Consider the following 23,865-nt stretch of genomic DNA (forward strand, 5'->3'; position numbering starts at 1 on the left):
GGTCAACAGGGCTGTAATCATAATCGGTCAACAGGACTGTAGTCATTATTCAGTCAACAGGACTGTAATCATTATTCAGTCAACAGGACTGTAGTCAATATCAGTCAACAGGACTGTAATCATTATTTAGTCCTGTATAGCCTCAATCTGAAAGTCATATAAAATATGACTTTAGAATTATTAATTGGTGGGTTGTCAATTATAAAACTATATAAAACTGAAATAACAGTCTAATAAAAGTTGTAATATTTGTAATAGACTACATACAGTACTTTGTCTGTTGGATAAATTTAAACAATAATGTTCCATACTCACACATGTATGAAAGCAGCAATAAGTAGGCCTATATCCATCAATCTGGAGCAGCAATAGACTAAATCAATTATCCCGATTTATCCAATTAGTGAAATCATGGCTGGCAGTTTTGAAAAACAGCTATCAGAAACGTTCCTATCCTGTGCAAAAGTATATTGTCGCATAACCAACGAGGTGAACAGCATTATACCACAGTACCGTCTGTCCTGTTTCTGCTTCACTGACGTGACACGGCTGGACAATTGACGTTTGTTTATCGCTTGAGGCTACGGGTTGTATCGGTTTACCCGCAGTGACTTCACTAATAACTAGGTAGCCTACTTAAATGAGACGTTTCTGCATTTTTACAAATGAATGGAATTATTTGCCTTAATGGAAAATTGAGCTACAAAATGGCTATGGTTTGGCCTGCAATATCTTCATTAAGTTAAAGCAGCAAAATACCAGAATGGCTTATGAAATGTTTTTGTTAAAGAAGATAACTTCACATTTTATTTGAAATGAAAACTCTTCTCAGTCTTATTATAGAATTGTTCACAGCTAAGCCTTAATGTCATTTTAATATCTTAAATAAAAGATAAAATATGAAAACAGTAACAGTCTGTTTTCATCTCATTGTATACAGTGGGGAGAACAAGTATTTGATACACTGCCGATTTTGCAGGTTTTCCTACTTACAAAGCATGTAGAGGTCTGTAATTTGTATCATAGGTACACTTCAACTGTGAGAGACAGAATCTAAAACAAAAATCCAGAAAATCACATTGTATGAGTAATTAATTTGCATTTTATTGCATGACATAAGTATTTGATACATCAGAAAAGCAGAACTTAATATTTGGTACAGAAACCTTTGTTTGCAATTACAGAGATCATACGTTTCCTGTAGGTCAACAACAAAAGGCACATTTGTTACATTACAAAACAGTTGTACTCCTTTAGGAAATGCCTAGGAATAATACAAATGCATGGTACTCAGTCTTTCATTGAGGTTAGGATCCATTTGCAACAGTGGAACAGAGATGAAATGCATAGGACACAACATGAAATAAAAACAACCTGCAATATACATACAGGTTTACTGGCATCATAAACATCTCTAAATTGATTAATGGTTCATAACCATTGTTTGAATAACAGTTAAATACTTGTGATTTAAAAATTAACTATTGCAATTTTGCTATGTTTATGACTGACACTGAGCCATAACTGTTGCTCCAGCACTACAAGTCTAAATCAGGGTCCAAGACGGTGGAGCCACACGTACAGTTTCCCCACATCAGCCTCACCGCAGGAACCTCTGCAAGAAACACAAGGCACAAAATGGCTCCCATCATCACTATTCACAAACAGAACAACAAAGAATATGACAATCAACAGTGACACAGCAAATTAAAAAGAGAGATAAGTATAGACGTCAACAAACAGAGGTACAGGAGGACCCAAAACAAAAGGCCTTATTTAGTGAAGGAGAATGATGCATGCTGGGTAATTAAAGGGGGCTGTAGATCCTGTAGCTAGTGTTGTGTGGTTAGATTTCCTCAACAGAGACAAAGCCATTATTGTGTTAAGAGCACAAGGGTTATGTCCACAATGTCACCCTATTCCCTATATAATGCACTACTTTTGAGCAGAGCTCTATGGGCCCTGGCCAAAAAAAGTGCACTGTGTAGGGAATAGGGTGACATTGGGGACGGACACCAGTCTTTGGAGCTGTGGGAATTAAGAGAGGGAACGTTCACATAATGCATCTTGCCATCTCTGTGAAAATGTACTTTTCAGGATGGATTCACGAGACAAAATAGAAGCACTTAGTTAGCAATTTAGACACACAAATAGCTAATTGAATAACAACAGCTGGGTTTCTTTCGAGATAATAATTTAATCGTATTAATAAACTCAACTGTTTTCATTTGAAAACAGAACCGTTGACAACATAAACTACGTATGCTAGAAAAACACTCTATTCAGCCAACAAGCTACAGTAGGAGTCTGTTAGAGTGACACACAATAAACTGCTATGGCTTCATCCTGAATGCACCCTATTAGCTATATAGTGCATACAAGTAGTGCACTAAATAGGGAACAGTGTGCCATTTGGGATGCAGTATATATCTCCCTCTCTTCCTTCTAGTTATTAAACCAGTCATGGCTCGAGACACTCCAGTCCCTCCCTGCCCAGGCACAGGCCACTATGGTATTTCAGTAGGAGGGGTTGAAGTGACCAGCAGAGCTAAGACAGGGATCTATTGTGGTGATCTCAACTGTTTCGTAGTAACTACTTATGGGATGTGTCCCAAATGGCACCCTATTCCCTATATAGTGCACTACTTTAGACTAGGGCCTGGTCAAACGTAGCACACTATATAGGGAATAGGATGCCATTGGCTCTCTAAACAATTGATTAAAAGCTATAGCAGGAAGGCCTGTTAGCTAACTCAGTCTGGTCTATCTATCTGACCTGTACTATGATCTATCTATCTGACCTGTACTATGATCTATCTATCTGTCCTGTACTATGATCTATCTATCTGACCTGTACTATGATCTATCTATCTGACCTGTACTATGATCTATCTATCTGACCTGTACTATGATCTATCTATCTGACCTGTACTATGATCTATCTATCTGACCTGTACTATGATCTATCTATCTGACCTGTACTATGGTCTATCTATCTGACCTGTACTATGGTCTATCTATCTGACCTGTACTATGATCTATCTATCTGACCTGTACTATGATCTATCTATCTGACCTGTACTATGATCTATCTATCTGACCTGTACTATGATCTATCTATCTGACCTGTACTATGATCTATCTATCTGACCTGTACTATGATCTATCTATCTGACCTGTACTATGATCTATCTATCTGACCTGTACTATGATCTATCTATCTGACCTGTACTATGGTCTATCTATCTGACCTGTACTATGATCTATCTATCTGACCTGTACTATGGTCTATCTATCTGACCTGTACTATGGTCTATCTATCTGACCTGTACTATGATCTATCTATCTGACCTGTACTATGATCTATCTATCTGACCTGTACTATGATCTATCTATCTGACCTGTACTATGGTCTATCTATCTGACCTGTACTATGATCTATCTATCTGACCTGTACTATGATCTATCTATCTTACCTGTACTATGATCTATCTATCTTACCTGTACTATGATCTATCTATCTGTCCTGTACTATGATCTATCTATCTGACCTGTACTATGATCTATCTATCTGACCTGTACTATGATCTATCTATCTGACCTGTACTATGATCTATCTATCTGACCTGTACTATGATCTATCTATCTTACCTGTACTATGAAGGCAGCCAGGGCAGAGAACAGGGCCAGTAGTACCATGGGTCTGAGCCTGCCCAGGTTAACCCGCTTCAGGAGGAAGAAGCGTGCCCAGCCCAGCTTCTTAGCCGTGTGGGGCGGGTAACGCATGGCGTTCGCACCCTCCATGTTGAGCTTCTTAATGAGGCAGGCACGCAGGTGGCTGAGCTGGTCAAAGCCGTGCTGGCCGTGGTAGCGCCCCATGCCACTGTTACCTTGGGGAAGGGAGAGGAGGGACAGTGGGGGGAAAATTCAATATATTTGTTATTGTGAGTAATCATGTCAGGTCAGGAACTAACAAGGGTGTTATTAAGACACACACAGAACACACATCATATCAGTATTGTGTGTGTGTGTGTGTGTGTGTGTGTGTGTGTGTGTGTGTGTGTGTGTGTGCGTGTGTGTGTCTGTATTAGTCTTAACTTACCCACCCCTCCGAAGGGGAGAGCGTTGACAGTGAAGTGGACCAGACAGTCATTGGCCACCAGGGCCCCACTAGAGGTCTCTGCTATCACCCTCCTAATCAACTAGAGGTGGAGGGGGGAGGGAGGGAGGGAGGGAGGGAGGGGGGAGGGAGGGAGGGAGGGAGGGAGGGAGGGAGGGGAGGGAGGGAGGGAGGGAGGGAGGGGAGGGAGGGAGGGAGGGAGGGAGGGAGGGAGGGAGGGAGGGAGGGAGGGAGGGAGGGAGGGAGGGAGGGAGGGAGGAGAGGGAGGGAGGGAGGGAGGGAGGGAGGGAGGGAGGAGGGAGGGAGGGAGGGGGGAGGGAGGGAGGGAGGGAGGGAGGGAGGGAGGGAGAGAGAGAGAGAGAGAGAGAGAGAGAGAGAGAGAGAGAGAGAGAGAGAGAGGCATACCAATTAGGATCTGGCTAAAAATACTTGAATCAGTTATAGAACCCATTGCCCTTTATGGTTCTGAGGTCTGGGGTCCGCTCACCAACCAATAATTCACAAAATGGGACAAACACCAAATTGAGACTCTGCATGCAGAGCAGAATTAGGCCAATACCCGCTAATTATCAAAATCCAGAAAAGAGCCGTTAATTTCTATAACCACTTAAAAGGAAGCGATTCCCAAACCTTCCATAACAAAGCCATCACCTACAGAGAGATGAACTTGGAGAAGAGTCCCCTAAGTAAGCTTGTCCTGGGGCTCTGTTCACAAACACAAAAAGACCCCACACAGCCCCAGGACAACAACAACAACAACACAACTAGACCCAACCAAATCATGAGAAAACAAAAAGAGAATTACTTGACACATTGGAAAGAACAAACAAAAAAACAGAGCAAACTAGAATGCTATTTGGCCCTAAACAGAGAGTACACAGTGGCAGAATACTTGACCACTGTGACTGACCCAAACTTAAGGAAAGCTTTGACTATGTACAGACTCAGTGAGCATAGCCTTGCTATTGAGAAAGGCCGCCGTAGGCAGACCTGGCTCTCAAGAGAAGACAGGCTATGTGCACACTGCCCACAAAATGAGGTGGAAACTGAGCTGCACTTCCTAACCTCCTGCCAAATGTATGACCATATTAGAGACACATATTTCCCTCAGATTACAGCGATCCACAAAGAATTCGAAAACAAACCCAATTTTGATAAACTCCCTTATCTACTGGGTGAAAAACCACAGTGTGCCATCACAGCTGCAAGATTTGTGACCTGTTGCCACAAGAAAAGGGCAACCAGTGAAGAACAAACACCATTGTAAATACAACCCATATTTATTTTTATTTATTTTCCCATTTGTACTTTAACTATTTGCACATTGTTACAACACTGTATATATACATAATATGACATTTGAAATGTCTTTATTCTTTTGAAACTTCTGAGTGTAATGTTTACTGTTAATATTTATTGTTTATTTCACTTTTGTTTACTATCTACTTCACTTGCTTTGGCAATGTTAACACACGTTTCCCATGCCAATAAAGCCCTTAAATTGAATTGAAATTGAATTGAGAGAGAGAGAGAGAGAGAGAGAAAGAGAGATGGAAAAACACTAACTTAGTATTTGACCTACAGTACCAGTCAAAAGTTTGGACACTATTTTAGAATAATAGTGAAGACATCAAAACCATGAAATAACACATATGGAATCATGTAGTCACCAAAAAAGTGTTAAACAAATCAAAATATATTATATATTTGAGATTCTTCAAATAGCCACCCTTTACCTTGATGACAGCTTTGCACACTCTTGGCATTCTCTCAACCAGCTTCACCTGGAATGCTTTTCCAACAGTCTTGAAGGAGTTCCCACATATGCTGAGCACTTGTTGGCTGCTTTTCCTTCACACCATCTCAATTGGGTTGAGGTCAGGGGATTGTGGAGGCCAGGTCATCTGATGCAGCACTCCATCACTCTCATTCTTGGTAAAATAGCCCTTACACAGCCTGGAGGTGTGTTGGGTCATTGTCCTGTTGAAAAACAAATGACAGTCCCACTAAGCCCAAACCAGATGGGATGGCGTATCGCTGCAGAATGCTTTGGTAGCCATGCTGGTTAAGTGGGCCTTGAATTCTAAATAGATCACAGACAGTGTCACCAGCAAAGCACCCCCACACCATAACAACTCCTCCTCCATGCTTCACGGTGGGAACTACACGTGCGGACATCATCCGTTCACCCACACCGTGTCTCACAAAGACACAGCGGTTTGAACCAAAAATCTCAAATTTGGACTCCAGACCAAAGCATACATTTCCACCGGTCTAATGTCCATTGCTCGTGTTTCTTGGTCCAAGCAGGTCTCTTCTTAATATTGGTGTCCTTTAGTAGTGGTTTCTTTGCAGCAATTCGACCATGAAGGCCTGATTCACACAGTCCCCTCTGAATAGTTGATGTTGAGATGTGTCTGTTATTTGAACTGTGAATCATTTATTTGGGCTGAAATTTCTGAGGCTGGTAACGCTAATGAACATATCCTCTGCAGCAGAGGTAACTCTGGGTCTTCCTTTCCTGTGGAGGTCCTCATGAGAGCCAGTTTCATCATAACGCTTGATTGTTTTTGCGACGGCACTTGAAGAAACGTTCAAAGTTCTTGAAATGTTCCGTATTGACTGTCTTAAAGTAATGATGGACTGTCGTTTCTCTTTGCTTATTTGAGCTGTTCTTGCCATAATATGGACTTGGTATTTTACCAAATAGGGCTATCTTCTGTATACCCCACCTACCTTGTCACAACACAACTGATTGGCTCAAACGCATTAAGAAGGAAAGAAATTCCACAAATTAACTTTTAAGAAGGCACACCTTTAAATTGAAATGCATTCCAGGTGACTACCTCATGAAGCTGGTTGAGAGAATGCCAAGAGCGTGCAAAGCTGTCATCAAGGCAAACGGTGGTTATTTGAAGAATGAAATATAAAATATATTTTGATTTGCTTAACACTTTTTTTGGTTACTACATGATTCCATATGTGTTATTTCATAGTTTTGATGTCTTCACTATTATTCTACAATGTAAAAAATATTAAAAATAAAGAAAAACCCTTGAATGAGCAGGTGTGTCCAAACTGTTTGACTGGTTGTGTAGGTCATAAGACATTTCATTAGTTAAAAACACTGTAAATCTTACAGACTTTAGCTTTAATATCACTTCTACGGTCTTTACCTTGTTGTCAGGTGAGAACACGTAGAGTGCCAGAGGCTTCTCTCTCTCATTGATGAACTGTATCGCCTCGTCCACTCCACTAACAGTGATGATGGGGAGCAGGGGACCAAATATCTCCTCCTGCATCACCTTGGAGCCCCCTGTCACGTCCTTCAGCACCGTGGGGGCTGGACACACACGCACATTGAGAAATAACACAATAACACACACACTGAGTAGACACAAAGGGCAGGTGGGGGGGAAGGGAAGGCTCACGAATACTAGAAACATAAGAAATAACACACCTTCTACCTTCTTGCCCTTTGTGCTGTTGTCTAATGTTATCTAATGTTTGCACCATGTCTTGTGTTGCTGCCATGTTGTGTTGCTACCATGTTGTTTTCATGTTGGGTTGCTACCATGTTGTTTTCATGTCGGGTTGCTACCATGTTGTTTTCATGTCGGGTTGCTACCATGTTGTTTTCATGTTGTGTTGCTACCATGCTGTTTTCATGTTGTGTTGCTACCATGTTGTTTTCATGTTGGGTTGCTACCATGTTGTTTTCATGTTGGGTTGCTACCATGTTGTTTTCATGTTGGGTTGCTACCATGTTGTTTTCATGTTGGGTTCCTACCATGTTGTTTACATGTTGGGTTGCTACCATGTTGTTTTCATGTTGTGTTGCTACCATGCTGTTTTCATGTTGGGTTGCTACCATGTTGTTTTCATGTTGGGTTGCTACCATGTTGTTTTCATGTTGTGTTGCTACTATGTTGTTTTCATGTTGGGTTGCTACCATGTTGTTTTCATGTTGGGTTGCTCCCATGTTGTTTTCATGTTGTGTTGCTACCATGCAGTTTTCATGTTGGGTTGCTACCATGTTGTTTTCATGTTGGGTTGCTACCATGTTGTTTTCATGTTGGGTTGCTACCATGCTGTTTTCATGTTGGGTTGCTACCATGTTGTTTTCATGTTGGGTTGCTACCATGTTGTTTTCATGTTGTGTTGCTACCATGCTGTTTTCATGTTGGGTTGCTACCATGTTGTTTTCATGTTGGGTTGCTACCATGTTGTTTTCATGTTGGGTTGCTACCATGTTGTTTTCATGTTGTGTTGCTACCATGCTGTTTTCATGTTGGGTTGCTACCATGTTGTTTTCATGTTGTGTTGCTACCATGTTGTTTTCATGTTGGGTTGCTACCATGTTGTTTTCATGTTGTGTTGCTACCATGTTGTTTTCATGTTGTGTTGCTACCATGCTGTTTTCATGTTGGGTTGCTACCATGTTGTTTTCATGTTGGGTTGCTACCATGTTGTTTTCATGTTGGGTTGCTACCATGCTGTTTTCATGTTGGGTTGCTACCATGTTGTTTTCATGTTGGGTTGCTACCATGTTGTTTTCATGTTGGGTTGCTACCTTGCTGTGTTGTCATGTGTTGCTGCCATGCTATGTTGTTGTCTTAGGTCTCTCTTTATGTAGTGTTGTGGTGTCTCTCTTTATGTAGTGTTGTGGCGTCTCTCTTTATGTAGTGTTGTGGTGTCTCTCTTTATGTAGTGTTGTGGTGTCTCTCTTTATGTAGTGTTGTGGTGTCTCTCTTTATGTAGTGTTGTGGTGTCTCTCTTTATGTAGTGTTGTGGCGTCTCTCTTTATGTAGTGTTGTGGTGTCTCTTTATGTAGTGTTGTGGTGTCTCTCTTTATGTAGTGTTGTGGTGTCTCTCTTTATGTAGTGTTGTGGTGTCTCTCTTTATGTAGTGTTGTGGCGTCTCTCTTTATGTAGTGTTGTGGTGTCTCTTTATGTAGTGTTGTGGTGTCTCTTTATGTAGTGTTGTGGTGTCTTTATGTAGTGTTGTGGTGTCTCTCTTTATGTAGTGTTGTGGTGTCTCTATGTAGTGTTGTGGTGTCTCTCTTTATGTAGTGTTGTGGTGTCTCTATGTAGTGTTGTGGTGTCTCTCTTTATGTAGTGTTGTGGTGTCTCTCTTTATGTAGTGTTGTGGTGTCTCTCTTGTTGTGTTTGGTCCTATTTTTATATACATGTATTTTTTTAACGTACCTATATAGCATTGTGATTGGTCGCTGTCTCCTCCGATGGCCACAGTGCTCCCCTCGAACAGTGACATCACCCTCAGGAAGTGGCGCTGGTTAATGATGCGTCCGTAGTCCTCAAAGGTCTTTGGGTCATCCGTATAAAACTCCTAACACCAGCCCGAAGGTAAAATATACAATAGTGAATTACCATTAAAATGCATATACAGTGCCTATTGAAAGTCTATACCCACTTTAACTTTTTTCACATTCTGCTGTCTTAAAATTCAATATAAAAACACTTTTTTTCCTACAGATCTACACAGCCTACTCCATATTTTCAAAGTGAAAGAAAGTCATAGAAAGTTTTCCAAATTAAGAACACCCCCCCACCCCTGAAATATCATAATTGAATAAGTCTCCAATGTTTGGTGGAAGCACCTTTGGCAGCCATTACAGCTGTGAATCATTTTCATTAAGATTCTACATTGCACAACACTTAGAGCAACATTTCCATCGTATTTGTCAAAATTGCTCAGGCTCAGCAAATTTGGTTGGGGATCATTGATAGAAAGCAATATTTAAACCTTGTCTCTGATTTTGAGCCAAGGTTTCATACCCATAACAAGGTCATGTTATGGGTATGCTTGGCTGGGCACAATTGGCCCAGTGTCGTCCGGGATTGGCCGGTGTAGGTCGTCATTGTAAATAAGAATTTGTTCTTAACTGACTTGCCTAGTTAAATAATGGTTAAATAAAAAATAAATGTAAAAAATGCTTGTCATTGGCAGGGACTGGGGAGTTTGTCAGGATGAAAATAAATATGAAAGGAGCAAAGCCCAGGTAAAAAGGTAGAGGAAAACCCACCTCAGTCTTCTGAAAACCTAACCCTGGGATAGAGTTGTATTTTTCTGCGGGACAATTACACAAATGTTTATGCAAAAGTGTGTTGAGTGTTCCTGAGTGGTCTAGTCTTAGTTCTGACTTAAATCTGCTTTAAAAAATCAGACACATGGTAAGGTTTAAATATTGCTGTCAATCAACGATCCCCCACCAAATGTACTGAGCCTGAGCTTCTGACAAAAATTCAGACCCCTTGACTTTTTTCACATTTTGTTACGTTACAGCCTTATTATAAAAATGATTTTAAAAAAATAAAAAATCCTCAGCAATCTACACACAACACCCCATAATGACAAAGCGAAAACAGGTTTTTAGACATTTATACAAACTTATAAAAAATGAAAAACAGAAATACCTTATTTACATAAGTATTCAGATCCTTTGCTATGAGACTCGAAATTTAGCTCAGGTGCATCCTGTTTCCATTGATCATGCTTGAGATGTTTCTACAACTTGATTGGAGTCCACCTGTGGTAAATTCAATTGATTGGACTTGATTTGGAAAGGCACACACCTGTCTGTATAAGGTCCCACAGTTGACAGATCTGGGGAAGGTTACCAAAATAATTCTGCAGCATTGAAGGTCCCCAAGAACACAGTGGCCTCGATCATTATTAAATGGAAGAAATTTGGAACCACCAAGACTCTTCCTAGAGCTGGCCGCCCAGCGAATCTGAGCAATCGGGGGGGAGAAGGGCCTTGGTCAGGGAGGTGACCAAGAACCCAATGGTCACTCTGACAGAGCTGTAGAGTTTCTCTTTGGAGATGGAAGAACCTTCCAGAAGGACAACCATCTCTGCAGCACTCCAGCAATCAGGCCTTTATGGTAGAGTGTCCAGACGGAAGCCACTCCCCGCTTGGAGTTTGCCAAAAGGCACCTAAAGGACTCTGACCATGAGAAACAAGATTCTTTGGTCTGATGAAATCAAGATTAAACTCTTTGGCCTGAATGCCAAGCGTCACGTCTGGAGGAAACCTGGCACCATCCCTACGGTGAACCATGGTTGTGGCAGCATCATGCTGTGGGGGTGTTTTTCAGCGGCAGGGACTGGGAGACTAGTCAGGAACTCAGACTGGGGCGACGGTTCACCTTCTAACAGGACAACAACCCTAAGCACACAGCCAAGACAACGCAGGAGTGGCTTCGGGACAAGTCTCTGAATGTCCTTGAGTGGCCCAGCTAGAGCCCAGACTTGAACCCGATCTAACATCTCTGGAGAGACCTGAAAATAGCTGTGCAGCGACGCTCCCTATCCAACCTGACAGAGCTTGAGAGGATCTGCAGAGTAGAATGGGAGAAACTCCCCAAATACAGGTGTGCCAAGCTTGTAGCGTCATACCCAAGAAGACTCAAGGCTGTAATTGCCGCCAAAGGTGCTTCAACAAAGTACTGAGTAAAGGGTCTGAATACTGTGATATTTCTGTTTTAGATTTTTTATAAATTAGCAAAAAATTATACAAACCTGCTTTTGCTTAGTCATTATGGGGTATTGTGTGTAGATTGATGAGGAAAAAAACGGTTTAATCAATTTTAGAATAAGGCTGTAACCTAACAAAATGTGGAAAAAGTCAAGGGGTCTGAATACTTTCCGAAGGCATAAGAGTTGTGAAAAGTTGGTAGAATCTTAATCAAAATTATTCACAGCTTTAATGGCTGCCAAAGGCGCTTCCACCAAGTATTAACTCAGGGGGCTGGATTTATCTAATTATTATACACTGCTCAAAAAATAAAGGGAACACTTAAACAACACAATGTAACTCCAAGTCAATCACACTTCTGTGAAATCAAACTGTCCACTTAGGAAGCAACACTGATTGACAATAAATGTCACATGCTGTTGTGCAAATGGAATAGACAACAGATGGAAATTATAGGCAATTAGCAAGACACCCCCCAATAAAGGACTGGTTCTGCAGGTGGTGACCACAGACCACTTCTCAGTTCCTATGCTTCCTGGCTGATGTTTTGGTCACTTTTGAATGCTGGCAGTGCTTTCACTCTAGTGGTAGCATGAAACGGAGTCTACAACCCACACAAGTGGCTCAGGTAGTGCAGCTCATCCAGGATGGCACATCAATGCGAGCTGTGGCAAGAAGGTTTGCTGTGTCTGTCAGCGTAGTGTCCAGAGCATGGAGGCGCTACCAGCAGACAGGCCAGTACATCAGGAGACGTGGAGGAGGCCGTAGGAGGGCAACAACCCAGCAGCAGGAACGCTACCTCCGCCTTTGTGCAAGGAGGAGCAGGAGGAGCACTGCCAGAGCCCTGCAAAATGACCTCCAGCAGGCCACAAATGTGCATGTGTCTGCTCAAACGGTCAGAAACAGACTCCATGAGGGTGGTATGAGGGCCAGACGTCCACAGGTGGGGGTTGTGCTTACAGCCCAACACCGTGCAGGACGTTTGGCATTTGCCAGAGAACACCAAGATTGGCAAATTCGCCACTGGCGCCCTGTGCTCTTCACAGATGAAAGCAGGTTCACACTGAGCACATGTGACAGACGTGACAGAGTCTGGAGACGCCGTGGAGAACGTTCTGCTGCCTGCAACATCCTCCAGCATGACCGGTTTGGCGGTGGGTCAGTCATGGTGTGGGGTGGCATTTCTTTGGGGGGCCGCACAGCCCTCCATGTGCTCGTCAGAGGTAGCCTGACTGCCTTTAGGTACCGAGATGAGATCCTCAGACCCCTTGTGAGACCATATGCTGGTGCGGTTGGCCCTGGGTTCCTCCTAATGCAAGACAATGCTAGACCTCATGTGGCTGAAGTGTGTCAGCAGTTCCTGCAAGAGGAAGGCATTGATGCTATGGACTGGCCCGCCCGTTCCCCAGACCTGAATCCAATTGAGCACATCTGGGACATCATGTCTCGCTTTAGTCCAGGTCTGGGAGGAGATCCCTCAGGAGACCATCCGCCACCTCATCAGGAGCATGCCCAGGCGTTGTAGGGAGGTCATACAGGCACGTGGAGGCCACACACACTACTGAGCCTAATTTTGACTTGTTTTAAGGACATTACATCAAAGTTGGATCAGCCTGTAGTGTGGTTTTCCACTTTAATTTTGAGTGTGACTCCAAATCCAGACCTCCATGGGTTGATAAATTTGATTTCCATTGATAATTTTTGTGTGATTTTGTTGTCAGCACATTCAACTATGTAAAGAAAAAAGTATTTAATAAGATTATTTCATTCATTCAGATCTAGGGTGTGTTATTTTATTGTTCCCTTTATTTTTTTGAGCAGTGTATTTCATTTTTTTTTATTTTTTTTTGTGGAAAACCTTCTATAACTTTCTTTCACTTTGAAAATGTGGAGTAGGTTGTGTAGATGTGTTGGAGAAACTAAAAGTTCAAGGGGGTGTAGACTTTCTACAGGCACTGTACTTCTAAGTCAAGAACAGACGTGACATAGATCTTAGTGGATGGTAGCGTTGCTTCATAAAGGTACTGTATGAGTGGTTCTGTGCTAACATACCACTCCTTGTGTGCTGGGTCATATGCCAAACCAATTGTGGAATGTTAAACAGGTCTGGATTCCAGACTACTGTATATGCAGGACCCATTCTGTAATTCTATGCTTATTCAACTAATTCGTATAATCTCTACTGTACATGCAGACTATACCGTGATGCATTTCCTGATCTCTTCCACCACTCTGTCCTGGATGCTGGGTTCACACAGGATGTAGTCTGGAGCGATGCACGTCTGACCACAATTCACAAACTTCCCCCATGTGATACGCCTGTGGAAACACAGAGGCATAATGTGCTTCTCCTCTGAGTAAAGTATGAAACAGTCCTTGAGCTGTTCTCCTCTGAGTAAAGTATGAAACAGTCCTTGAGCTGTTCTCATCTGAGTAAAGTATGAAACAGTCCTTGAGCTGTTCTCATCTGAGTAAAGTATGAAACAGTCCTTGAGCTATTCTCATCTGAGTAAAGTATGAAACAGTCCTTGAGCTGTTCTCCTCTGAGTAAAGTATGAAACAGTCCTTGAGCTGTTCTCCTCTGAGTAAAGTATGAAACAATCCTTGAGCTGTTCTCATCTGAGTAAAGTATGAAACAGTCCTTGAGCTGTTCTCATCTGAGTAAAGTATGAAACAGTCCTTGAGCTGTTCTCATCTGAGTAAAGTATGAAACAGTCCTTGAGCTGTTCTCATCTGAGTAAAGTATGAAACAGTCCTTGAGCTGTTCTCATCTGAGTAAAGTATGAACCAGTCCTTGAGCTGTTCTCATCTGAGTAAAGTATGAAACAGTCCTTGAGCTGTTCTCCTCTGAGTAACGTACTATGAAACAGTCCTTGAGCTGTTCTCATCTGAGTAAAGTATGAAACAGTCCTTGAGCTGTTCTCCTCTGAGTAAATATGAAACAGTCCTTGAGCTGTTCTCATCTGAGTAAAGTATGAAACAGTCCTTGAGCTGTTCTCCTCTGAGTAACGTACTATGAAACAGTCCTTGAGCTGTTCTCATCTGAGTAAAGTATGAAACAGTCCTTGAGCTGTTCTCCTCTGAGTAAAGTATGAAACAGTCCTTGAGCTGTTCTCATCTGAGTAAAGTATGAAACAATCCTTGAGCTGTTCTCATCTGAGTAAAGTATGAAACAGTCCTTGAGCTTTTCTCCTCTGAGTAACGTACTATGAAACAGTCCTTGAGCTGTTCTCATCTGAGTAAAGTATGAAACAGTCCTTGAGCTGTTCTCCTCTGAGTAAAGTATGAAACAGTCCTTGAGCTGTTCTCATCTGAGTAAAGTATGAAACAATCCTTGAGCTGTTCTCATCTGAGTAAAGTATGAAACAGTCCTTGAGCTGTTCTCCTCTGAGTAAAGTATGAAACAGTCCTTGAGCTGTTCTCCTCTGAGTAAATATGAAACAGTCTTTGAGCTGTTCTCATCTGAGTAAAGTATGAAACAGTCATTGAGCTGTTCTCATCTGAGTAAAGTATGAAACAGTCCTTGAGCTGTTCTCCTCTGAGTAACGTACTATGAAACAGTCCTTGAGCTGTTCTCCTCTGAGTAAAGTATGAAACAGTCCTTGAGCTGTTCTCCTCTGAGTAAAGTATGAAACAGTCCTTAAGCTATTCTCATCTGAGTAAAGTATGAAACAGTCCTTGAGCTGTTCTCCTCTGAGTAAAGTATGAAACAGTCCTTAAGCTATTCTCATCTGAGTAAAGTATGAAACAGTCCTTGAGCTGTTCTGATCTGAGTAAAGTATGAAACAGTCCTTGAGCTGTTCTCCTCTGAGTAAAGTATGAAACAGTCCTTGAGCTGTTCTCATCTGAGTAAAGTATGAAATAGTCCTTGAGCTATTCTCATCTGAGTAAAGTATGAAACAGTCCTTGAGCTGTTCTCATCTGAGTAAAGTATGAAACAGTCCTTGAGCTGTTCTCCTCTGAGTAAAGTATGAAACAGTCCTTGAGCTGTTCTCATCTGAGTAAAGTATGAAAAGGTCCTTGAGCTGTTCTCCTCTGAGTAACTTACTATGAAACAGTCCTTGAGCTGTTCTCCCCTGAGTAAAGTATGAAACAGTCCTTGAGCTGTTCTCCTCTGAGTAAAGTATGAAACAGTCCTTGAGCTGTTGCAGTGATGCTGCCCACAAAATACTATTTCCAAGATTTTGGATGACCAGGGAATGGACAAAATCACACAGATTGAATATCTCTCAAGGAATATGGGGCCAGTCTGCCACTGACCGGCATGCCACGGTGAGGTCGACGTCCTTATCGATGTAACAGGGGCTCTTCCCCCCCAGCTCCAGGGTGACAGGGGTGAGGTGTCGGGCGGCCGCCTCCATCACCAGTTTACCCACAGTGCTGTTCCCTGTGTAGAAGACGTGGTCGAAACGCTGACGCAGCAACTCCTGGGTCTCTGACACGCCCCCACACACTACAGGGTACAGCTCCTGGGGAGGAGGGGGACAGGCATGTAAACACACATGCACATATGCATGCGCACTCACACAAACAAGAACACTTCAGTGCCCTCTCAGCATCAAGAGCAGCCTACGACACAAGAGGGATTGAAGTGAGAAGCCTTCAGAAAGTATTCACACCCCTTGACTTTTTCCACATTTTGTTGTGGGTACAGCCTGAATTTATAATTGATTATATTGAGATTTTGTGTCACTGGCCTACACACAATACCCCATAATGTCAAAGTGGAATTATGTTTTTCTAAATTTCTACTAATTCATTCAAATGAAAAGCTGAAATGTCTTGAGTCAATAAGTATTCAACCCCTTTTGTTATGGCAAGCTTAAATAGGTTCAGGAGTAAAACTTTGCTTAACAAGTCACATAATAAGTTGCATGGACTCACTCTGTGTGCAACAATAGTGTTTAACATGTTTTTTGAATGACTACCTCATCTCTGTACCCCACACATACAATTATCTGTAAAGTCCCACATTCGAGCACTGAATTTCAAACACAGATGAAACCACAAAGACCAGGGAGGTTTTCCAATACCTCGCAAAGAACGGCACCTATTGGCATGATGAAGTTATTAATTACACTTTGGATGGTGTATCAATACACCAAGTCACTACAAAGATACAGGCGTCCTTCCTAACTCAGTTGCCGGAGAGGAAGGAAACCGCTCTGGGATTTCACCATGAGACCAATGGGGATTTTAAAACAGTTACAGAGCTGAATGGCTGTGATAGGAGAAAACTGAGGATGGATCAACAACATTGTAGTTACTCCACAATACTAAATTAATTGACAGAGTGAAAAGAAGGAAGACTGTTCCAAAAAATGCATCCTGTTTGCTACAAGGCACTAAAGTAATTCTGCAAAAAATATGGCAAAGCAATAAACTTTTTGTCCTGAATACAAAGTGTTATGTTTGGGGCAAATCCAATACAACACATTACTCAGTACCACTGTCCATATTTTCAAGCATAGTGGTGGCTGCATCATGTTGTGGGTATGTTTGTAATCGTTAAGGACTGGGGAGTTTTTCAGGATAAAAAAGAAACTGAATAGAGCTAAGCACAGGCAAAATCCTAGAGGAAAACCTGGTTCAGTCTGCTTTCCACCAGACACTGGGAGATGAATTCACCTTTCAGCAGGACAATAACCTAAAACACAAGGCCAAATATACACTGGAGTTGCTTACCAAGAAGACAGTGAATGTTCCTGAGTGGGTAAGTTACAGTTTTGACTTAAATCTATTTGAAAATCTATGGCAAGACCTGAAAATGGTTGTCTAGCAATGATCAACAACCAATTTGACAGAGCTTGAAGTATTCTGAAATTAATAATAGGCAAATGTTGCACTATCCAGGTGTAGAAAGCTCTTAGAGACTAACCTAGAAAGACTGTAATCACTGTTAAAGGTGCTTCTACAAAGTATTGACTCAGGGGTGTGAATACTTATGTAAATGAGATATTTCTGTATTTCATTTTCAATACATTTTCTAAAAACATGTTTTCACTTTGTCATTATGGGGTATTGTGTGTAGATAGGTGAGAAAAAAATCATATTTAATCAATTTTGAATTCAGGCTGTAACAACAAAATGTTTCAAGTTTCAATGTCACGTGCACAAGAACAGTGCTGCCTTTCTTGCAAGCTCCAAACCCAACAATGCAGTAATCAATATCAATGTAATCCTAAAAATAACAAGGTAGAACAAAAAACACAAGAGATATTAAAACAAGATATAAGAACACGATAAAGTAAGTACGCATACTATGTACAGGGTCAGTCAGTTCCTGTACCATATTAACAATGTGCAGGGATACTGGAGTGATGGAGATAGATATGTATTAGGGGGAAGGGGACTATATACAGGGTCAGTTCCAATACCATATTAACAATGTGCAGGGATACTGGAGTGATGGAGGTAGATATGTATAGGGGTAAGGTGACTAGGCATCAGGATATATAATAAACAGAGTAGCAGCAGCGTATGTGATGACTGTATGTGAGTGGGTGTGTGTGCGTCTAGAGTCAGTACAAATGTATGTACATATTATGTGTGTGTGAGCAAATTATGGAGTGAGTGTTTGCGTGTGTGTTGGAGTGACAGTGTGTGTGAGTGTGTAGGGCCCTGTGAGTGTGCATAGAGACAGCGCAAAATAAAATACAAGGGTCAACTCAGATAGTCCGTGTAGCCATTTTGTTACCTATCTAGCTAGTTATTTAGTAGTCTTATGGCTTGGGGATAGTAGCTATTCAGGAGCATGTTGGTGTCAGACTTGATGCACCGCTTGCCATAAATGTGGAATAAGTCGAGGGGTATGAATACTTTCCGAAGGCGCTGTAAAGGAATAAACATGCATCTGATAGGGATTTGACGTTAGCGAAGTGACCTTGTCCAGGTAGAGAGGGAGCAGATCCTCCATGACCTTGGCTGAATGAGAGCTGACCTCTGACGGCTTAACCACAGCAGCATTCCCTGAGGGATGGAGAGATGGGAGGGATGGAGAGATGGGAGGGATGGAGAGATGGGAGGGATGGAGAGATGGGAGGGATGGAGAGATGGGAGGGATGGAGAGATGGAGAGATGGGAGGGATGGAGAGATGGAGAGATGGGAGGGATAGAGAGATGGGAGGGATGGAGAGATGGAGAAATGGGAAGGATGGAGAGATGGGAGGGATGGAGAGATGGGAGGGATGGAGAGATGGGAGGGATGGAGAGATGGAGAAATGGGAAGGATGGAGAGATGGGAGGGATGGAGAGATGGAGAGATGGGAGGGATGGAGAGATGGGAGGGATGGAGAGATGGGAGGGATGGAGAGATGGGAGGGATGGAGAGATGGGAGGGATGGAGAGATGGGAGGGATGGAGAGATGGGAGGGATGGAGAGATGGGAGGGATGGAGAGATGGAGAGATGGAGGGATGGAGAGATGGGAGGGATGGAGAGATGGGAGGGATGGAGAGATGGAGAGATGGGAGGGATGGAGAGATGGAGAGATGGAGAGATGGGAGGGATGGAGAGATGGGAGGGATGGAGAGATGGGAGGGATGGAGAGATGGGGAGATGGGAGGGATGGAGATGGGAGGGATGGAGAGATGGGAGGGATGGAGAGATGGAGAGATGGAGGGATGGAGAGATGGGAGGGATGGAGAGATGGAGAGATGGAGGGATGGAGAGATGGGAGGGATGGAGAGATGGGAGGGATGGAGAGATGGAGAGATAGAGGGATGGAGAGATGGAGAGATGGGAGGGATGGAGAGATGGGAGGGATGGAGAGATGGGAGGGATGGAGAGATGGGAGGGATGGAGAGATGGAGGGATGGAAAGATGGGAGGGATGGAGAGATGGAGAGATGGGAGGGATGGATGGAGGGATGGAGAGATGGGAGGGATGGAGAGATGGAGGGATGGAAAGATGGGAGGGATGGAGAGATGGGAGGGATGGATGGAGGGATGGAGAGATGGGAGGGATGGAGAGATGGAGGAATGGAAAGATGGGAGGGATGGAGAGATGAGAGATGGGAGGGATGGATGGAGGGATGGAGAGATGGAGAGATGGGAGGGATGGATGGAGAGATGGGAGGGATGGATGGAGGGATGGAGAGATGGAGAGATGGGAGGGATGGAGAGATGGGAGGGATGGATGGAGGGATGGAGAGATGGAGGGATGGAGAGATGGGAGGGATGGATAGTGGGATGGAGGGATGGATAGAGGGATGAGAGATGGATAGAGGGATGAGAGATGGATAGAGGGATGGAGAGAGGGATAGAGGGATGGAGGAATGGATAGAGGGATGGAGGGATGGCGGGATGGATAGAGGGATGAGAGATGGATAGAGGGATGGAGAGATGGGAGGGATGGATAGAGGGATGGAGGGATGGAGGGAGGCAGAAGAGAGATAGTATTAGACAGTGAATGTGTAATCATAACAACGTTTCAAGACTGTGTTAGCTCAATGTTAGCCTGCTGAGGTAAAGCCTAGGCATTACCTCGGGGAGCTAACACAAGTCTCCAAGTCTCAGGCAAGGTTATTCATCACGCGAGCATTGTTTACACACAGAACCACCTCCATTGCGTTTTCTACTACAGTACCAGCGGCGATGGCCCCAACCAGGGGCTGGAGGGTCACTGCCCAGGGGTAGTTCCAGGCCCCGATGATGAGGACCACTCCCAGGGGCTCCGGCTGGATGTACACCTGTGACAAGATGTACACTATGTTTTTTAAATCTATGATCCCCTGTCCTTCATATGTTCTGTGTTGTATTTTATGTCCTGTAATGAGATTTAATGACGCAAATACATTTAGGTGGAAACAGACAATAAGGTCCTATGGTCACAAGCAGTGCACAATGTAGGGAATAAGCTGCCATTTGGGACCCCTAGATGTTTATCTTGTCTTACCTCGTCTAAGATGGTGAGGGGGCTCTTCTCTACAGGCCGAGGGGCAGCCCAGTCTGCTAACCTCTCCACAGCCACGTTGATCTCCCCTTCCAGACCCAGTGTCTCAAATAGCTCTGTGCTGTGTTCAGACTGCAGCAGGATCAGGACACACCAATGCATCAATCAGTCAGACAGTCATATTTATATAGCCATTTTTACAAAAACATTGTCACAGAGTCCTCTACAGTAGGCTAACACATAGTTATAAGTGGGTTATAATTAGATTTCCAGACGACATATTAATTTATTCTAAAAACTACTTATAAACCCTCTACAACCCCCTTAAAGGATACCTTTACGTAAATTGTAAATTAAACTTATGTCCCAAATGGCACCCTATTCCCTTTATAGTGCACTACTTTTGACAGGGACCTATGGCCTCTGGTCAAAAGTAGTGCACTATAAAGGGTATTGATTGTCGTTTGGGACGCACCTCAACACTCACCTTGTTGAGGTCCTTCTTGACAGCGTCTGCAATGTCCTTGCGTCTCTCTGTGATGAATCGGTGCAGGCTCTTAAGCTGGTGAACTCTGAACTTCAGGGGTTTAGACTTACCGGTCTGAAAGGCCCTCCTTGCCCTCTCTACCACCAGCTGCTCCTGAGACATACTACTACCTACTAGAGTACTGGGCAAGGAGTGGTAGAACAGGGACACCAAGGAGTGGTAGAACAGGGACACCAAGGAGTGGTAGAACAGGGACACCAAGGAGTGGTAGAACAGGGACACCAAGGAGTGGTAGAACAGGGACACCAAGGAGTGGTAGAACAGGGACACCAAGGAGTGGTAGAACAGGGACACCAAGGAGTGGTAGAACAGGGACACCAAGGAGTGGTAGAACAGGGACACCAAGGAGTGGTAGAACAGGGACACCAAGGAGTGGTAGAACAGGGACACCAAGGAGTGGTAGAACAGGGACACCAAGGAGTGGTAGAACAGGGACACCAAGGAGTGGTAGAACAGGGACACCAAGGGAATGTATTATTGGGTTTGTAGCTACATGTCGTGTGGTACTGAGGTACAGCGTGTGTGTGTGTGTTATCAAAACAGAGATAAGGATGACTATATGTCATATTTCTACCCATGCATAACTATAGGATAGGAATGTCAAAGTGAGCTCCCGAGTGGCGCAGTGGTCTAAGGCACTGCATCGCAGTGCTAGCTGTGCCACTAGAGATCCTGGTTCGAATCCAGGCTCTGTCGTAGCCGGCCGTGACCAGGAGACCAAAGAGGCGGCGCACAATTGGCTCAGCGTCGTCCAGGGTAGGGGAGGGAATGGCCGGCAGGGATGTAGCTCAGTTGGTAGAGCATGGTGTTTGCAACGCCAGGGTTGTGGGTTCGATTCCCACGGGGGGCCAGTATGAAAAAAATAAAAAATAAAATGTATGCACTAACTGTAAGTCGCTCTGGATAAGAGCGTCTGCTAAATGACTAAAATGTAATATGTACTCGATAAAGCCAGTAGGCTAATAGAAGGAATTGTCGTAGTAAATATAAATTGTTATAGATTGGTCTGACTAAAATGTTCTGAAAGACCCATTTGGAGCCTGTTTTCAATAAATGCTGTTCCAGGTCAGAGATCAAAGGACAGAGGAGAAAACCATATCTCTCACCAGATGACCTAGTCTTGCTAGGAATGCGATAATAGGACAACACCCCCTCTCCGGCCATAAACCACCAGATACTCCCCACCACTTTCTCTTGACACACACCAATATTTCATTTCTTACGCACACTCATTCTCCACTCCCCTGTCTACTGGTCGGGTGCCAAGGGCAGAGGACTCTGCTGTGCACCAATGGGGCTTCTGCTCTGGACAGAGCAGACCCGCCTCCTACGCCTCGGGAACCAATCAAGGGACTAGAAGAAGGACCCCTTCCTTTATGTTTCATTGTATAAAATAATGCTGTAACTCTGTTTATCCATCCCTTCTCAACTGTCTCCATAAGAGGCAATTGAATGGGTCCATGCATGTAGCTTGAACAGTACCAGCTATCTCTGTTTTAATAAACTGCCTTTTGCTTAAGCAAATTCCTCTCTGTCTAGCGTCGTTGGTTTTGTACTTCCTCTCCTAATTATGTGTTCACCAACAGAATCAACATGAATGCAATAGTATACGTCTATGCAGGTGTAATACACACTATTGGTAGGTCTTGACCAGGATATGCTTTAGGCACTTGATTCTAAAACAACGACTAGCATCACGAGACTATATAATCCTGGAGTTTTGCCATTCAAATAACGGGCTGAGCTAATAGCCAACGTCAGCTAACTGGCTAACAGCTAACAACAACAAAAAACATTGCATTACAGAACCGTTTCACATTCGAAGGCAACTAAATGGCAAACCCAGGTTATCATGTTTATTACCTTGTAAGTCAGCAGAGAAATTATGTATATTTTTGAACGAACGTTGCACTTCAGTTGACCCCAATAGAGCAACACTGTAGCAGCTCACCTATCAGTACAGTAGCTTTCGTCCTGTTATCTGAAACAATTATAACAGTATTACTACGTCATCAGAGGGGGAAGGGCCACCACAGCAAACACCATGGCGATTGGTTAAACAATATGACAATCCAACTCAAAGATGCAAGGTTTGTCCAATGACAAGTGTAGATCGATTAACTCTGCCCAGTTAGTAAGTAGGCGCCGTCTATTTGATGGTGCCACAGATTATAGAACAAAGAGGCAGATGTTTCACCGGATGTATAAATCTTTAGCATCCGGTTGGAATTTCCACTCCCAAATATGGTGAGGAGAGGAAGCCCAGTCAGAGAATAAGAGGCGAAGCGAGAGGTTTCACTCTCGCCAAAATCTGTCCAAAATAAACCCAATACGTTTCCACAGTAGCGTTGCGTAGGTAAAATCACTGGGAAAGCCAAGCAAGAAAAAAAAAACTATTCAACCTATGTGTTGTGATAATTGTGTTGTTTCCTCTATAATCTGTTAGTTCATATGCCTTGCCACCGTGATATATAGGACTAAGGCCATGACAATAAGACACAGTGGAAGAATACATTCAACCACACCTTTGTTTCATCACAAAACCGGAGAGCAACATCTGTCCAGTGAAGTCCACAAAGCATATTGCATGTAACGAACAGTTACATGACCTACAGCATGGTCTGGCAAGTTCATGTTTCCGACATTTTCGGACCACTAAACAACTATTGATTTAGTACCACAGAGAGTTACCCGCAAGTCGCAAAGAAAACAGGAGCTGCCTCCACTATTCCAGCAGCATTTCAACTTTAACATTTCAACATCATCAAATCACCTATGCTTAGTCTAATACAGTGACAACTAAAGA

The 23,865-nt window shown here is 43.2% G+C and overlaps 1 protein-coding gene across 5 annotated transcripts; it reads right to left on the bottom strand.

Moving 5' to 3' along the window:
* Window positions 1-1,130: 1,130 nt before the first annotated feature.
* Window positions 1,131-23,078, bottom strand: LOC121555682 (aldehyde dehydrogenase family 3 member A2). Of its 5 annotated transcripts, none has more exons than XM_041869513.1 (12): window positions 23,011-23,078; window positions 21,000-21,180; window positions 20,516-20,644; window positions 20,207-20,309; window positions 18,505-18,590; window positions 15,882-16,090; window positions 13,823-13,940; window positions 9,328-9,469; window positions 7,297-7,463; window positions 4,103-4,202; window positions 3,652-3,890; window positions 1,131-1,615 (listed from the first exon to the last, which is right to left on the bottom strand). In XM_041869513.1, exons 2-12 carry the CDS (start codon window positions 21,159-21,161, stop codon window positions 1,601-1,603), a joined length of 1,470 nt encoding a protein of 489 aa, XP_041725447.1. In that variant the 5' UTR covers window positions 21,162-21,180; window positions 23,011-23,078; the 3' UTR covers window positions 1,131-1,600. The 5 variants fall into 5 exon arrangements, with proteins under 5 accessions (XP_041725447.1, XP_041725446.1, XP_041725445.1 ...); XM_041869512.2 differs by having other exon boundaries at window positions 21,000-21,172; window positions 22,923-23,059; XM_041869511.2 differs by having other exon boundaries at window positions 22,923-23,059.
* Between the last annotated feature and the right edge of the window lie 787 nt (window positions 23,079-23,865).

This window comes from Coregonus clupeaformis, unplaced genomic scaffold (genome assembly GCF_020615455.1).
Source record: "Coregonus clupeaformis isolate EN_2021a unplaced genomic scaffold, ASM2061545v1 scaf0219, whole genome shotgun sequence".
Taxonomy (NCBI): domain Eukaryota; kingdom Metazoa; phylum Chordata; class Actinopteri; order Salmoniformes; family Salmonidae; genus Coregonus; species Coregonus clupeaformis.

What these genes read in the sequence shown, in the direction of transcription:
- LOC121555682 (XM_041869513.1), bottom strand. Translation starts at nt 21,161, where the DNA reads ATGTCTCAGGAGCAGCTGGTGGTAGAGAGGGCAAGGAGGGCCTTTCAG. An exon ending in TCAAGAAGGACCTCAACAAG is followed by an intron (nt 20,645 to 20,999) that starts GTGAGTGTTGAG and finishes ATCCTGCTGCAG; the next exon opens with TCTGAACACAGCACAGAGCT. An exon ending in CCCTCACCATCTTAGACGAG is followed by an intron (nt 20,310 to 20,515) that starts GTAAGACAAGAT and finishes ATCTTGTCACAG; the next exon opens with GTGTACATCCAGCCGGAGCC.